The following is a 13246-nucleotide window of genomic DNA, read 5'->3' on the forward strand; positions in this document are numbered from 1 at the left end:
ACTCACATACACACATTTTGTATCAGTGATTGCATAAACTACTGTAAAAACTTCAGTTTATAAACAAAAAGGTGAGCACGAAAATGTATTGAGAATGACTTCACGTCACTCAAATTAGAACAAATTATCAGCCTACAATCGGTTTGGAAAATAAGTATAGTAATGCGCAGATTTTCCCTGCCCATTTTTCTCTCCATCCCCACCTTCGGCGACGCCTTCGCAAATCATTTGATTCGACAAGAGATTCAATGGCGGGGTGTGAAAACCCTGTCCAGCAGCTGAATCTCTTTTCGATTCATTTATACGTGAATTTTTTGTCGGTCATGATACCTCGCCCACCATAGACGCCCTCCCCCGTCCCCAAGGTGCAGGAGTCCGCGGTGATGGAATGAAAACGGCTCCCTCGAGCAATAAAACGTTCGGCAGTCCCTTTCGACGAATTTTGCGATAACGTGCAGCGGCTACATGTTCCTCTCGCATCGCCGCAATTGAATGAGAGTCGCTGCATCGCTCGAGTCCATTCAATCTCTCCATCGACCCCCAACGCTCTTGACTTCCTCCAACCCTCCTCCTCCCCCTCCGCCCGCTATACCCCCTAAGCGGCCCTTGCTCCTCCTCGCGTGACGTTCGCATTTATCCGTGGGTTAGCTGGGCACGTGAGCGAGTGTGTGAGTTTTCGTGGCCCACACCTTTACCCACCCTCCCGCCTCACCTAAACCCCATTCTCCAATTCCTCGTTCCTTCTTCGACCCCGGGATCGGGAATGATTTTGGGAAATTTGTTCCGGCGCGTGGTCTTGTTTTAGGCAAACACGGCATGGGACTCGATTCCCTCCTTCAAAGTTCATGATATTTCCTAAACCAATATTGGCACTTCACCCTACTTTTCCTTTTCGTGTTTCCCGATTTTTAACCGAAGTGGCTATAAAAATGCAATATCCTCCTATCTCTTTCTCTTCTCATGCATGCATATAAAATACACACACACACACACACACACACACACACACACACACACACATATATATATATATATATATATATATATATATATATATATATATATATATATATATATATATATATATATATATATATGTGTGTGTGTGTGTGTGTGTGTGTGTGTACACATAGCAAAAAATGCAATTATATGTGTGTGTGTATGTACTCGTGTGAGTGTATATATATATATATATATATATATATATATATTTATATATATATATATATATATATATATATATATATATATATATATGTATATGTATATATGTATGTATATATATATAATATAAATACATAAATACTGCAATTCGCTCATTATAATTTTCTCTTCTTCTCATTCGTGGCACTTAGGAGGAATGGAAAGGCATCGTCCAGCAGATACACTCCCTTTGCTCCAAGCTCTCCGGGAGAGACGAAAAGGCGACCGCCCCACTGGCCTGCAAACTCGCCCTAGTGCTGGAGGCTGTCGGTGGCGTCGACGGCGCTGCCCTGGGCGAGGAGGACGAGGTGGGGGAAGGCGGGGCGGCAAGCAAGATTGGCCAAGAGGGGAATGGGAGCAAAAGGGGAAATGAGTCGGAGGAGGGAGAGAAGGTGGTAGTGGTGGTTGTAGGGAACAAGGAGGAGGGGGATGAGGGTACGGAGGAGGAGGAATCGAGGAGGCGAAGGAAAGGGGGAGGGAAGCAGGAGTCGGCGGCCCACAACGGCGTAGCGGAGGAGGGCGAGGCGGACGACGGCGAAGGCAAAGTGGGGAGCAAGAAGAAAATGCGCTGGAGGCGGAAGAAGAAGGAGGTGGATGAGGCGGCGACCCCGCCCCACCGCGCTCCGTGGAGCGGCGGGGGAGACGAGTGGTCGGGCGGGGCGGTGCGCAAGAGGAGACGGCGGGGTGGGGCACGGCCGGAGGGGGACGGGGCGGCGGGGTCCGGAGGCGAGGTGGGGTCGAGCGGCGGGGATGGGGGGGCTGCTGGAGATGGGGGCGGCGGCAGGGGCGGAGGAAGCCGGAGGCAGGGAAACGATTTACGTTCCGGCCACGCGAGGACACACGCTATCGTGATAGACCTGGATGACAAGAACAGATTTACCGAGGAAGTGACGGTTTGAGTGGTGTGGGATGGGGATTGGAGAGAGTGAGGTGACGGTGACGCGGTGTGTGCGGCTCAGGAAGAAGGAGCGATGGCGCGGTGGGGGCGGAGGATAGAAGAGAGAAATATGCGGAAGGGAACTCCTCGCCCATAAGAAGGGAAGTTGTGGGAAAGTGAAAGATGGATATGGTTGGGTGGTGGGGAACGGAGAATAATAGTTGGAGACATAAGATGGGAGGTTTCCGAGAAGTTGAGTGAGAGAGAGAAGGTGGGGAAGGCGGCGAAGAAATAGTCGTTGGGGCCTCGGGGGAAGGATTTTGGGGGGTTGGAGTGGTGAGAAAGAAGCAGTGGTGTGGGTTGGAGGTTAGGCGTGAAAGGTGGGTGTGGGATTGGGTACGGAATCGACGCCGGGAAGTGGGCGGGCGACCCATCGAAGAGAAAAAAATAGAAAGGAAGTTGAGTTAAGAGGGGAATATCAGGAGTAAAGGGAAAAATATATGTAATAAAAACGACGAAGTAGAAGAGGGAAGGGAAAGACCACGTAAGGGAGGAACTTTCCTAAATCAATTAACTTAAACATGCCGCAAAAGTAGTTTGGAAACAATAAACAATCAGGCAAGCAAACAATCGAATGAATCCCTTGGTAACTTGATATGAAAGTTGTTTCCCATTTTTTATAATAAGTGATGATGAAGGAGGGGATAAAAGTAGTCTGCGTGAGCATGTTTTTGTGAGAATGAGTGAGAAGGAAGAAAAAAAAAGAGTGGAGACGGAGAGAGAGGGAGGGGTTCGGAATGCAGAGTTAGGATCCCCCCGAGGGACGTCAGGAGACGACGAGGAACCCGGAGGGGGTGAAGGAAGGAAAAAACGGAAACCTTGTAAGATTGGGTGAGTGAGGAAGTGGCAGGGAGAAGGGGATGTGGAAGGGGCTTCGGGAGAGGAGATGAGATCTGCGCTCTTTTTATTGATTCTCTTCCCTCCCGCTCTGACAGTCGCCAATTCTGGTAAGATTGTTATTATAACAATACTCTTCTCTAATCCCCTTCTTCTAGGCGATTTTTAATGATTGACAAATATTTCACTTCGTCATATTCCCTTTTCCTTCTCGCTGTTGATACGGAGCGCGGATGAAATGAAAGCATCGCTTATTTTTTCGAGGGCCATCTCTCCTGTGAACCATAACCAACGAACCAAGCTCAATCAACAAAACCTCAAAGCTGTTTTCTTTACCTTCTCGAAAAATGATTTCAATGCTATCATCGAATCTTTCCTTTCATTTTGAGGTATCCTTTTATGCAAAAATATTTCCACTGTCCACAAACATATCACCGAACACTGATAACTGGAAACTGAACAAAATATACACACATGTGACGAATTCTTCCAGCCGAGAAAAGAGCGTACTCGAGGGACAGATGAGGCGACGACTGAAAAGGGAAGTGCGCTCTCGAGAGATTGGTCCGTTACCCAATCATCTGTATTTCCGGTAGCGTCGGCCGTCGTTTGGATTTTTCTGCCTGAGTATCTAAAAGGAATTGGAAGTGCCTTACATTAATTTCGGTCTCGTCTTAGCGTATAGTGAGCGGGGAGGGAGAAGAGCTAAGTGGCACTGAGCACGGCGGAAGAACAATTCAAGCGCATTTCAATATAGCTGCAAAAGATGTTTACGGCTCGGGACGAGCTCATCGATCTTCTCGAGTGGCACCCGTCACTTTTTAGACGGGGCAGGAACTGGGTCCAACAAAATCCGTAGGTGAAGAAGCACACATAATGACTGAGCTTAATGGTGAATCGTATTCACTACTCTGCGTAACAGTGAAATTTGCCAACGGGCTTCAAAAAAAATTAACGTAGTCATTTGCCAAGAATAATTTTCAGATATCTTCGAAGCAAGATGAAATTCTTTCGTTCGCTTCCAAAAAATAAATATTTCCGAAAATATTTATCTTGCATGATAATGTTTCGAGCCGAATTCTCGGCACCTGCCAAGGCACATAGTTTGCTTTGCATGCAATTTCCCACTAAGAGTAGTTATCCCGGAAATGGCATTCTTCAATCTAGAATAAGAATAAGTGTAAACAATTTTTGGAGCACCTTCACGCAAACTGCTACGATTAAGAAAAAATGAGATAATATCCATATCTTCCATTGTGAATGTCTTTAAGAGTAAAACATTTTCGTAAATAATCCACGACCAACATAGAGCAAGATAAATAGTCTGGAAACTCACGCATATTTGCAGCCCCCTCCTAAGGTCAGCATTTTACTTCCTCCCGTTTGCCCCCTCCCACACCATACCGTCTACAAACCAACCAAGTCTCCTAGGCTTTTAAAAAAAAAGGCATTTTTACCAATATTTGACCTCGAAACATGTACGCTAATGAAGTGTTCCGGAAATAACGATCGTTTTGTATCCCATTGCCATGATACGAAGAAGCTAAATGAAAGAGACCATGGATCCCGTGGATGAAGTACGACCAGTCGAGTTTTCTTCCAGTTTTTTTATTCCCGAGCGCCAAAGTAATATTTCCTTTTTTTACTTTTTTGCTTGACGATGAAAACATTACGCGCTACCAAAATCTCGGATGATTATCGTGAAACCAGTAATATCATAACAACTAAGAAACTGAATAGGCTATGTAATGTATTTTCTCTATCCAAACATGTTTCATAAGTTTAAATGTGTGTATACAAAAATATGTAATATCGTCGAATGGAAAAAATGGGAATATGAGATGTGGTAATCTATGTGTAAATAAGTGTATGTAAAATTTCATTTTATTGGATGAAATCGTCAATAAAGATGAAGAGATTTTATGAAAGAAATTTATATGTGCCTAATGTTTTGACCATATATTTAAATCCTTCCGTTTTTTTTGTGAATAAAATTAGTACATTCTACACTACCAGGTTATTCAATACCAGAAATGTGGTCTATTAAATTTTACTTCCCTAGAACCCCAAACGCCCAATCATTTCGTAGTGTTACGATGAACTTGAAGTTTACATTTATCTTAACCGCAGTGAATATGGCTTTCAACAAACTTTTATTTCCGAGCAAAGACACTCTTTTTTGCCTCCCCAGGGAAATCATATTTTCACAGATATGATCATATCAAGGAAGTAGTTTCATTGTGAAATGTTTTAAATTAAACAGATAAATTTTCAAGCTGGCAAAGGAGGAACAGTTGACACTAAGTATTTTAAAATGTACGCTAAAAACGAACAAATCTCAATTTTGAGACAAATGTCTTCTAGATATATGTTCTAGGAAGCTCTTTTCATTGTTTAGCGAAAATGCCGTTAACATAATCATTTTGGAGGAATATAATCAAAGAATTACTTTAAATTCAAAAGGCCTTTAAATTCCGGGTTAATTCTGTAATTAAAAGGAATTGTCTTTAATTTATTTTCTCACAAGTGTTACTACTCTCTTTGGATTCTTCAAAACTATTCCCTGAAGTTCATGGATAACATCACTAAACAATTAGGAATGAGGCTCACCTTGCTGCGTTCGTAGCAGAATAGGAATTCATATTTTCATTTTAATGCCATCAGAAATCCAGCTCTGTGATAATTCAAAATTTCAGGAGCATAATTTACATGAATAAAATCTATTCATGGACCTATTTTCTTAACTTTAACGTTGAAATTTAATTCATACCTGATATTAATAATATGAAAGAAAAAGTTTCGTAATTTCTTGGAATATCAATAAAGGATCATATGGTAAAAATTAAGCATATATAAATGCATTTACTACGCCTTTAAAGTTTTACATTTATATCTACTTGAATGTACTGATGTTTTTCAAAATACGAAACTTTTAAAGATTCCTATCTTCACGGGCCATTCTTCACAGTTATTTACGATGGTAATCCCAAACGGAAGCTCTCCAATTGTTTATAAATAGAATAGATACGTTACCCTGAATATTACCCTGAATAACCGATACATTTTTTACAGACCTTAAATTCCACTATTTTTTACATATTTTCCATTTCGGTCAATGAATTTTCACAGGAGCTGAAATGGCTCTTTTATTTCCATGTCATACCATCTCGCCAAGATGTCGTTGAGCCAGTATTGGACCTCAACTTTCACCTCGTCACTGAAGCGCCTTCCGGTCAAATTTTCTTTCAACGTGGGAAAAAAGTCGTAGTCACCGGGTAACAAGTCCGGACGAAAGGGTGGGTGGGTGATGATGCCCCATCCAAACTGTTGCAGGAGAGAGACGGTTTGACGGACGACGTGGGGACGGGTGTTGCCGTGGATATGGCTTATACTATTGCTCAACATTCCTCTTCTGAATCTTCCATCTGTGTTGTTTAAGTATCTCACAATACCTGGCAGCGTTTATTGTGGTCGCAAAATTAATGCATTCGACTAACAATGCCCGCTTCGATCCCAAAACACAGTTGCCGCGATTTTGCAAGAAGGCTATGTTTGTTTGAATTTTCGCGGCTTGGGCGAAGAGTAATTCAACCACTCACGTGATTGCTGTTTGATCTCAGGTGTGAAGTGGAATACCTAGGTTTCGTAACTTGTAACAAGCTAATACAACGAGGTAAAAGATGAGGTCCAACGCTTCCTCAACGACATGGCGGCGAGCTAGTACAACATGGACGTACAAAAACTACCCCAGCGAGTAAAAACATTCATTAACTGTAATGAAAATTATGTAAAAGAATAGAATAATACTTAAGCTTAAAAATAATGTATAATTTATTGAAAATAAATGCGTTTTTCTGTTTATAAAAAATGTATCTTTATAATTCTAAAAATGTAAAAAGGAGATCTTCCTTTTGGGATTACCCTAGTATATATTTGGTAACAAACAATAAAGATTGATGAATTTTAGCAATGGTTTAGGCCGATACTTTGTGAAAATCTATTAGTAAAGCTAGAAGAAAGATTCAAAGACTTTGCGTTTCTATAGGAAATAATTTCTTGTTGTCGACTAGCTTCGTTACACGTAAGTGAAACTAGTCGACAGCAATAAATTCTTTTCTGTGGAAACGCAAAGCCTTTGATTCTTTTTCGTGGTTTAAGATTGATGAATATTTTTGAAGCTTGAGGAGATCGTGAATCAAAAAGGCATAGAAACGTAAAATTGTAAAAATAAAAAATATATAACCAAGTGTGAATTTATCACCTTTTTGCATTAGGCGTTAGCGTTTGCAGAGTATTATGTACTGATGTTATTTGCTTGCGTCGCTGTTTGCGTGGTCGTTGTTATTTTTCGTTCTCCAGCAACCAATGGGCAACATTAAAACCTTTTTGCCTGAGGGACTTTTGATACACGTGTAGCACCCTTGCATTCAATTATCACTGGTTTGCCACTCCTGTGCGCGCGAATTCATTAAACTTGGAACCCTATTGACACAATAATTATCATATCCATTGGTTCACCCCTCTTGACACAACAATTATCATATCCATTGGTTTACGGCGTATATTTAAATAGGGCGTTTTTAATCATTTTGTGAAAAAGCAGCGGGTTTGGTACTCCATAGCCTATCCAAAACTATATGAAATAAAATGTGAAGAGTATATGTAATTATAGATAGGTACTCACTACAGATAAATCACGACTAAGTTTTGTTGAAGAATGCTCAATACATGCACTGGAATCAATTAATGCATTTCAATAGAATATGGATTGCAAATTAAAGGTTACAAATTGAAGAAAAGGGATGAAGTATGTAAATGTCCCACCGAGAGCGAATCCTCATAAGTGGGTGAAAAAGTTTTTCTGCAAGGGGGACAAATAAAACGTAATAACAAACAAGCTATATCATGAACTGGAGAGCGGAAATGTTATGATCCAACGCAGCGTAATGGAATAGGATTGGAATAATAAATGGTGTGCCGACTCGTCAAGTCGAGAGCCAAATTTTAAAATTCCGATGATGATGATTCATCAGTCGTATTAAAATCCTTATTGGAACGGTATGTAGAGAGAACCTCAAGTACAGTAATTTGTTCGTCAAATGAGTTGCTAAACTATGGAACTCCTAGTTATTTCATTGAACATAATAAAGACGTAAATGAGGGAGGATTAACTTTGCAGATTCAACTAGAGTTCTTGTTTTGGGCGACCATTGTTTCAGAAATAAAAATTCGATTGGAATCTGAAAAGTTAGTCTTCCCTCATTTACGCCTAGTGTGAAAGATTTCCGCCAAGTAACACTTTAAAGATTGTAAAATATAAACTAAACTAGTCGTCAGATTTCTCATCTGATTTCGATTGTCATGTTAAAATCATTTACTGAGAGGTCGCTTACTTGTTACCACAGGCTAAAATAATAATACACCAATGACTAAATAGGTGAAATAACAACTTGAAAAATGTTTCAAATTACATGAAATAAATACATGATTATATAAAATAAAATCCAGATCAAGTATATTTTTAAAATTGAATTAAGAAATAATATTTAACAAATTTTTCTCTTATTCAGGTAAATCCGATATTGCATTAAATCAGATAAATAAGTTGTACACACAACTTACAAATATCGAAAAATTCTCCAAATGCACTGAACAACCCTGGTAAACATAAATATTTCGCAAATCATTAGTATCAATTAATTGATCGATGGTGAAACATACTTTCCAGGTCACTATAAATCATTTGGCGAAGAAATAACAGACAAACACAACGAACTGTTTCAATACAATGGTACGCAGTTTTGTGCTAATCTCAACTAACTCCATTTTACATTAGAAAAGCCGCTGGAAATCAAGAGAAAAAGAATGAAGACCGACTTATCTGACTTAATGACACGCGATGGGAGAGCTGAAGCTCAAAAAAGAATAACTTTACTAAGTCCTTTGAGTCTCACATCGGGAAAAATATGAGATGAATAACCGGAAGAAAATTACTCTTTTTAGAGCTGTTTAAATATTTTTGAAATGCATTTCATGTTGTCATTGTATTACTATAGAATAAGTAAATACGAATAGTGGGACAGGAAACTGATGCGTATGAATACTGGTGCTTTGAAACATCACTTATTAAAATCTGGCGACGAAATAAACAAAAATAATTATTTTAAGTAAACGGTTACATGCTAGACGTTGCCCGAACTCCCCTAGATTATCTACCATATCCATTGATCAGAATTCGGTCATGGACTTCGTTAAATAATTTTAGAGACATGATACCGATTTATTTCCGTAAAAATCATCCTAAAATTATGCCGGGTTGAAAAATCTTATTAATGCACGACAACTGTTAAGTGAACGAGGATCATAATATTATTTCTGATTGTAACAGTGTACTTTTTTTCTCCTTAGGTATTGAGATTAATCAACATCCGAAAACGTAATAGTAGCGTCCAGACTCACCAATTAGGCGCCTAAATAGCTCGATTTAGGGTGAATGCCATCTTAAAGGGTGTCCAAACTCGTCAGGCAGCGAGAGCGCGTAAATCTTGGCTCCTTTCCGGTCCTCGGATTTAGGACACAAGAAGTGTATCCTATATATGCCATATTCCAAGTCCCATAATTCCGAGTGCTAAAAGCGAGACAGCTAGCATAAGAATAATCGCCATGGTGGGAGTGTATTATATGGTATTTGTCGATTGCAATAGCATTGGTTATTTCTTTGAGAGAGTACACTTTAACTCGTTGACAAAACGATAGCTTTATTAACCCTAGGTGGAAAAAGGCGGAGCTTTCCATAGATACTGACAAAGGTTTATGAACGAAAAATTACCCAGGAGTAAAATACTACATAATAAGATAAAAAGTAAAACATAAAAAATGGATTATCTATTGAGTTAAATATAGCTCATAAGAGAAAATGAATACGAAATTATTCCAAAAATCGCCCAAGTTACTTAATCAAGAGAAATACATGGGGACCTTTAATAAAAGACTACAGAATGAATTATAGAGTGATCTCAGGATTCACAAAAACCATTCCGCGGATTCGCAACTGCACACAAACGTTTGCACAAGCTATCTCAAATATCAAAATGCTTACATTCGGACAGCATCTCTTTATTTCGTATTCTCAGCTACATAAATGGTAGTACTGCTGTGTAGGGTGTCCAAACTCAAGCTGCCTTTTCATTAGGCACGCAACATTTAGGCACCTAAGAGCATGCTCCCTAATGCCTAACGAGTCTGGGCGCAGCTAATACATTAGAGCTTTTAATGCATACCCATATTTAACTTCATGCACCCCTGATCCATCGATGCCCTTCTCTTTAGGGAGACCCTCCGTCTCTTGTGGTCGACATTTGGTTTGTCGAATCCTTCCCGTTGTGTAGATATCGCCAGTTGACTACACTTCCGCAGGGAGTCAGCTCACTTGTTCGCGAATCTGTGATGCAAGTAATGCGAAGTTTCGTTCGCATGGTCCTCACAAGATATCACACGTTCCACCCCAAGTCTTAATGGTCAGCACTTCATGGCTGTGAGGAAGATACATTTTGACCTTCTACCTGCATTCGTGAGTATCCGTGTAAATGGACTTAACGGGTCTGCTGTTCAATTGCTAAGAAATGAATTTACTTGGTTCGGTGAAAATCTAAAAATTAAGAGCCTACGAGAATTCAATACCATTAGGAATCTCCTTTTAATTTCCCCCACCAAAATCAATACTGCATAAAAGAATATCTATCGATATAAGTAATACATTGTGAAGCAAAAATCACTCGACCATTCCGGATTATTATATTGCGCATTATGATGTTCTCCCGAGACCCCATTAAAAAAGGATTCAAAGTTTTAGAGCAGAGATCCGCCGTGAATTTGAGTTCCTTCGGATCACTGGATCTCAAGCGATGAAATGAAAGAGCAAATCGCTCTATTGAAAAATTTTTTAACCACTCAGTTATGCTATGGGGAAAACTGAGAAATAAATGTATTCCATTTCTCTGTATTCTTTCCGCGTTGTCTGGAGGAAGCAGTCGTTCCCTGTAAATCCATCCAGGATTTGAGCATCCGAAACAGAAGGCATCACCCGCCCAAATTATTCGCGCTCCACTCTCTCCTTTCAAATCATTCTCCTCATTGAAAACTTTTTTTAAAAGAATTGAGGAATTCGGTTGGGAAATGTGTTCCTTTCCTTCATCAATTTAAGGCTGTTGCGGGTATGTCGAATGCCACACATATTTCGAGTGCACGCATGGGTCCGTGGACTCGGGTGACGTCTCCCGGAAAACCTAAGCCAAGGGTGTTTGTACTCCTTCTTCCCTGCCAAACGACATCCCTATCCTGCCTCACCTCCACCTTTACCACTCTCTCTCTCTCTCTCTTTCCTCCCCCTGCCCTTCCATTTGCTCTCTCCTTGACCCGCCGCATCAAGGGGATCGGCAGTGCCTCCCTCCCTCCTGAGTCCCAATCTGCCAATTACATTTCCCTACGGATTTCCCCCCTTCCAGCCCGGGGTTTGTCTCTCCATCTGTCAGAGCGTATTCCCTTCTGTCAGTCCCTCTTCCCAAAACTACTTCCTTCCCTCTCTCTCTCCGCCAAGCCCTCTCTCTCTCTCAACCTCTTTATCCTCTCTCCATTCCATCTCTCTCCGTGAATCTTCCATTCCTGGCATGTCCGTTTGCCATTTTAACTCCTTCCTCCCACGTCCGACTCCTCACGCTTTTAATTATGCACAGCGCAGTCTCAGCATTACTTACATTAACACTCCCGTCTCACGGTCGGACGAAGGGGCGGATGGGAGAAGGTAGATAAACTAGTCATCTTGCCGTGGGTTCAGGAATCAACTCCTCCTTTGACCCCATCCTCTCTCCGTTTCCTCGCTCTCCCTACTCGTATCACCAGCATTACATTAATAATAATTACTTGGGCGGGATTACAGTGCAGTGTTTTCGCATTTAATCGGATACAAATTTTCATGAAAATCAACTTAATGCGACCATAGCCGCTTGAACTTCTTCACTGAAGGAAACTGAGTTTTGCAAACCCTTATCTCTTTTAACATTTGGCATTTAAGGCAAATGGAAATAAAAGATATATTCAATACCCAATCTATTTTTTGACACAAAGAATGCATAGCCTTTGAGTTAAATTTATGAATTACCTTCACTAAATAAAAGAGAAAAAACATGGATGTGCTTTTAATTTTAAAGAGACGAGTTCTTTTATTGTAACTCCGACTATGCTTAAGTTTATTGACCGCAAATTCAACTACCATTAATCCTTTTTTCGACTTAAACTTTGCTTTGGAACTACGGGAGCACTTTCCGCCAATGATCAAGGAAAATCACCTATTTCTACTTCACATTATTAAAGCCTTCTCAAGCAGCTTCTATTTTAACATGTTAAAATACATTTACATAAAATAAATTATTAATTATATAGTCCACTGAAATTCATATGTAAATCTAACGACGTTAACAGAACTTTGATTTTTTAAGACAACTCGATTTTTTAACGCACGACATTTTTGATCGCAAGTTATTTGCGAAGAATTTACTGAATTCCTTCTCTTTAATAAAACTGCCATCGTAATACCCACAAATGCTAGCTTTATGGTACTGAACGTTAAGACATGCAAAATTCACATCACGACTTGGGGCCAGATTAATCATCTGGGTCTTATGCCATCTGAGATTAACTCAGATTCCTGGCTTCCAGAATAGCAAACAAATTTTCTTCACTGTGAGCGTCCAGAAGCACCATTCAGATTTGAACCTAGGAGCTTCCATCCCTCACTAAATATATATATATATATATACACATATATATAAGAGACTTGAGGGACGAGACCCTTAGTCAGATAAGTGAATCGCTGGTTAATCCGGTAACTGGTTCAAATTGTACTTTCAAGGCTAAAAATTAATTTAAATGGGTATGGTCCCCATGTTATGATAAAATTATATGGGTTAATGATAAAAAATATTTTTCAATAATACCATGTTTAGCAGCTTTAATGATGTACTCTCGTTATATCATTACTTAAATTAATTTTAAAGTACGAGAAAGAGATTTCAGAAAATATGCAACTTCAGCTTATGAAAGTCTCTTCTAGCTAGGTATAAGGCAGGAAAAATCTTTTCCATCAACGTATGCCTTTGAAATGTTTTACTATAGATCCCACATCCCTGAAAGAATATATTTTTTAATTGCGTACCTTTTTGATTCAGCCCCAAGACACACTAAGGCGAGATTAGACGGATTCTACTGTAGATA

The 13246-nt window shown here is 40.0% G+C and overlaps 1 protein-coding gene across 1 annotated transcript; it reads left to right on the forward strand.

The window, feature by feature from the left end:
- Window positions 1–1355: 1355 nt before the first annotated feature.
- LOC139686269 (paraneoplastic antigen Ma6E-like) lies at window positions 1356–2102 on the forward strand (the record flags this gene model as incomplete). The annotated part of the gene is made up of 1 exon (XM_071583421.1): window positions 1356–2102. A coding segment is annotated over one exon (747 nt), but the record flags the coding sequence as incomplete, so codon positions are not given.
- Window positions 2103–13246: the final 11144 nt, after the last annotated feature.

This window comes from Hetaerina americana, unplaced genomic scaffold, assembly GCF_022747635.1.
Source record: "Hetaerina americana unplaced genomic scaffold, ioHetAmer1.1.p SCAF_1376, whole genome shotgun sequence".
Taxonomy (NCBI): Eukaryota; Metazoa; Arthropoda; class Insecta; order Odonata; family Calopterygidae; genus Hetaerina; species Hetaerina americana.